We start from the raw sequence: 4,755 nt of genomic DNA, 5'->3' as shown, positions 1-4,755 counted from the left end.
AGGGACCCATTATATGTTGATATAATGGTAGTATACTACTCAAAAAGTGGAGTGTATATTATATTATTAATTGTAATATTTAAGTGTTAAATGATTACATTAATAATTAAATATGTAAGATTGTTAAACATAAGACTTATAAGCATTTGTGGGACAAATGACAAAAGGCAAAAGTGGTCCATAAAAGACCAATATTTCGGCCAAATATGAGATGAGCAAAGATGCTCTTTTGTCTTATGTTGTTGTTAGTTAATGTGTGAAAGAGACACTACATACTAGCATTGCATACTACATCTTACACCTACATCCTACAATCTACCAAAAAGCAAAAACAAAGTGAATAAAACAAAGGGAAAAAGATTCCCTTGTGGCTTGAGAAGGCCACCGGTTTTTGGCACCATAAATGGGCATTTTTGGTTGCTTATTTTTCACTTGCTTGTTTTGCTAGTTTAAGTTGTTTCTCTCTAAAATTCCTCACATGCAAAATTCATTCAAACTCTCAACAAATACTAATATACCAAATCTATTACTAGAAGTAGTAATATAAGAATATTAGTATTATTAAGGTAATATTTCTACTACATATCTAGTTAATATTAGTAGGAATTTTTGGGATTAATCTTGGGTGCAATTTATTGGAGTGGCTTCTAAACTTGGAGTCTTAGGAGGATCATCCATCATTATAAGCTCAAGAACAAGTGAAGGAAGGTGACCTTACTTGTGCCCATAATTTCGAACCATACAACAATGTAAGGAACATTGTTTTTCTTATAAATCTTTCATTTTGTTATGCATGCACTAGATCTAAAGAACAAATAATTAACAAGTTAATTAGTTCACTATTAGAGGAGTCTAATAATAGGTATATGAACCTAACAAGTGGTATCAGAGCATAGGATGTTGCATGCATAATCGGTTATTGTTTTTCCGAGTTAAAAGGTTAACATATAAAACTAAAAATTTGTGATTTATGTGTATATGCCACGAAATCACCTTGCATGTTATATATTCTGGTCCTAAAATGTTTTTAGGTCATTTTTATGATTCATGGAAATTTATTGCTCATTTTAAGGATTTTTGGTCATTTTATTACATTTTTATGACTAAAATGGGAATTAAAATGCTAAAAATAGTTAAATTTCGTTTCTGACCTTGACAAAATTATATGACCTCACATGCAAATTTTACAAGAAGTGTGTAAAAGGACGAGTTAATTTGATTAATTTTGCATGATTTATGATTTTTATGAGATAAAAATGGATTAAAAGAGGTAAAATGGTTAAAATTAGTTAAATTTCGAATTAAGCCATGATCTTTTAATATGATGTCACATGCAAGATTTAAAGAGAGTATGTAAATTTCTAGATTTAAATATCTTATTTAGCATGATTTATGGATTTTTGAGTAAAAATGGCATAAATAGTGACTATTTTAGCAAAAATTAGCTAAAACGTATTGCATGACTTGAGAAAATTATTTTAAGTTGCATTAATATCCCACTAATCAGATCTAAAGTTGTAAAAATTATTTGTTTAATTTTCGTATGCTTTATGCATTTTATGAGATAAAAACGATAAAAATGCAACTATATTTTCTCTAAATTAATTCGAAAATTTTAACCATGTTTTTTGACATTATGAGGGTCATGGAATTATTCCAGAATGTTCAAAAATTTAAAATTCAAATTTTGAAACTTTTATGTATTAATTTGGATTTATTTCATATAAATTATGATTTTAAGGTCAAAAATGAGCATAAAATTAAATCAAGTTGAATTATTATCAAAAATTTAGTGATGACTGATTTTTGAGTCCTAAAATGTGTTAGGATGATTAACTTGAGCTTAGATGTGATTTAAGTGTTAATTAGTGATTTTAAAAGGTTATTATCACGCATTTCCATGAAACCGGGTTATATGTACGACATAAGTTAAATAGGGCAATTTGGCACATCATTTGGCATGATAGATACATATTATAATGCTGCATATTTCAATTGTTGAATGTCTTTTATTTATATAATTTTGAATTATGTAATTTTATCTTAGTATGGCCTTAGTTTTAATCAATATTACCCGTAATGAAAGGGAATATTGATTCGGTTGTAATTTAATGTGATCTCGTATCACTTTTATTTTTATTTTTTATTTCATTAGTTTTCATTTTACAAATGTATAATAGGAATAGCTTTGTATTTTTATTATTATTTGTAATTATGGAGCATCTTCAAGACGGTGCCATTCGGAAAGGTGATCCGACAAAGACGGTGTCTTGGGAGGCGTGCCATTTGAAGATTCAAGGGACCAAAGGAGTTGGTTTCCGAATATGTAATAGATTATTTGATTTTCTATTTTTAGGAAGGCCATACTAGGAATTTTATTTATTACTTTGCATTTCTTTTAATATGTTGCATGCATAGCCAAATCGCCATAACAACACATGCATATCTAATCGAGTCATCGACCGTGTCAATTATAATTATCGTAGTTCACCGCTTTAGTTCACTTAAAACGTGATAGATAATAAATTGACAAGACCTCTCACATATAATAATTGAGATAAAGCCTTACCAAATAGTAGAAACTCATGAAGTACCAATTTCGCAAGGGAGTTAATCCGGCTTCACCGTAATACAAACCTTGTTACGTTGGCGAAGTGGGGTAGTAAAATGTTATTACATCGAAATTTGGATTGAGCTCAACGGAAGTATTGTTGACCGTAGTCGCATGTGTTCCGGGCTAAAGATGAGAATTAGAGTAATTTTTATCGACCGAGAGTTCTAAAAGTAGAATTGATTAAAAGGTTAATCTACCGAGTTATATTAATAAGGGATGAATCGGCTCACCGTGCCCAAGTTAATATGAATTTGGATCTCGGAATCATTTATGTAGTTGGGTGGAGGTCACTATATAAATGCAATACTTGTAGTTAAATTAACGAGTATTATTAAAACGATAGATGATAAATTCCTTCATTTCCTATTTTGTAGTCCAAATTTGTTTTAATCAACTGCAATGGCAACTCCAAACGCGTCCGCATCCACTAGTTCCACCCCGCTTTCCAATGTGTCATGGCTCCGATCCTTCATGGATCGATGTAAGTTAGAAAAGAATGGGTCCAATTTCGCCGATTGGGATGCACAACTTCGCTTGGCCGCGCAAGGTGACGACAAGCTTCGTTACCTTACCGAGGCATCTCCCACCGAACCACCTAATACTAGGTCCGCCGCTAGGCAATCCTATGAGGATTACCAAAAGGAGTCGGCCGCAATGAAAAATGTATTGATCTTTGCTATGGAGGCCGAACTCCAACGAAGTGCTATAAAGATTAGCACCGCTCATGAGATCTACATGAAGCTTGTGAACATGTTTTCACGAGCTCCTAGGGTCATTCAATATGAGGCGGCTTCCGCATTCTTTGATCTTAACATCAAAGAGGGCCAAAAGGTGAGTCCACATGTGCTCAAGTTGATAGAGCATGTTGAGACCTTGAAATCACATAAGGTGGAAATTCCCGATGAACTCGTGATTGATCGAATTCTTCATTCCCTAAGCAAAATCAAAGCATATGTTCAATTCCGGGTGAATTTTAATATGCAAGATAAGAAGGTTTCCCTTGATGAGTTGCACAAAATGCTTGTGCAAGCCGAAAGGGACATGGGGCTAAGTGTTAGCACCACCAAAGATGTGCTCAATGTTAATCAAAAGAGCAAAAGGACCTTCAAGAAAAGTGGGAAAAAGGGAAAGAAGCGATCTCCCAACAGGAACTCAGCTAAGACTTATGAAGCAAGCACCTCCAAGCCCAAGTACAGTGCCCCATCCGGGGACAAGTGCCACTATTGTTGTGGTGTTGGGCATTGGAAGAGAAACTGTTCCAAGTATCTTGGCGACATCAAAGCTGGAAAGGTTACTCCAGTAGGTATATAAATATCCCTATCTTTTATGTTTCAATCTCAATTAGTATGTGATACAAGTTGTGATGATTACCCTTTTTATTGTAAATAGGGCCCCCTCCTAGCAAGGACAAAGGCAAGGAGAAGCAAGCCTAGAGGATCACAAGGGAAGCTAGAGTAGCCGACCATAGTGATGGATCAATGGAAGCTTGGCTTTTTAATTTGCTTTGTCTTTAAATTTATGATGAATTTCATGTTTTTAGAACTATTTTGATTTCCTTGTGTGACTTGGAAATTGGTTTGTATCCTTTGAACACGGGTTGTATTTTGGATATTGGTGATTTGGTTTTCAACCCAAATCACTTGTTTTATTATGTTGTTTGTTCTAAAATCATCATCATAAATTACTTGCGTAGAGAAACATTAGATAAACAACTCAAATTGATCAAGTAGACGATTATGATGATGGGATCATTATATGTCCATAAGCTATGAATCTGATTCTCCTTATGTCTTTGTTACTTAAAGTAACAACTTATTTATAAAAGATCAATTTTAAAGTTGAAATGAGTTTTTTGAATTCATCAAGTAGGGAATTCACGATACCAAATGGACATATTATTCTAATTGGATGGTCAACCGTGAGATACCTAGAATAGAGAGTCTATTGAACCAAATTACATGGATCAGACTGTCATATTATAAAGCTGCCATGTTAGGATGGCCTCTTGAAAGTTAATATATAGTCTTTGAAAACTCCTAATACTCCGTTAAATATATCTTTGTGACTCACAAAGCTATCTCTCAAGAAATTAGGTGTATTTCTGAGAGATAGAGTGGGAGAAGATTGTATCGTCACAAACA

The 4,755-nt window shown here is 33.3% G+C and overlaps 1 protein-coding gene across 1 annotated transcript; it reads left to right on the top strand.

Moving 5' to 3' along the window:
- Nucleotides 1-453: 453 nt before the first annotated feature.
- Nucleotides 454-4,317, top strand: LOC141615100 (uncharacterized). The gene is made up of 3 exons (XM_074433646.1): nt 454-749; nt 2,989-3,917; nt 4,004-4,317. Exons 2-3 carry the CDS (start codon nt 3,014-3,016, stop codon nt 4,045-4,047), a joined length of 948 nt encoding a protein of 315 aa, XP_074289747.1. The 5' UTR covers nt 454-749; nt 2,989-3,013; the 3' UTR covers nt 4,048-4,317.
- Nucleotides 4,318-4,755: the final 438 nt, after the last annotated feature.

The sequence above is a fragment of the Silene latifolia genome, chromosome 11 (assembly GCF_048544455.1).
Source record: "Silene latifolia isolate original U9 population chromosome 11, ASM4854445v1, whole genome shotgun sequence".
Lineage (NCBI taxonomy): Eukaryota > Viridiplantae > Streptophyta > Magnoliopsida > Caryophyllales > Caryophyllaceae > Silene > Silene latifolia.
Note: the sequence above shows the minus strand (reverse complement) of the source record. Positions and strands in the feature narration are given on the sequence as shown.

Coding starts and splice junctions, on each gene's coding strand:
- LOC141615100 (XM_074433646.1), top strand. CDS start 3,014: ATGGCAACTCCAAACGCGTCCGCATCCACTAGTTCCACCCCGCTTTCC. Junction 3,918..4,003: donor TGGAAAGGTTACTCCAGTAG/GTATATAAATAT, acceptor TATTGTAAATAG/GGCCCCCTCCTAGCAAGGAC.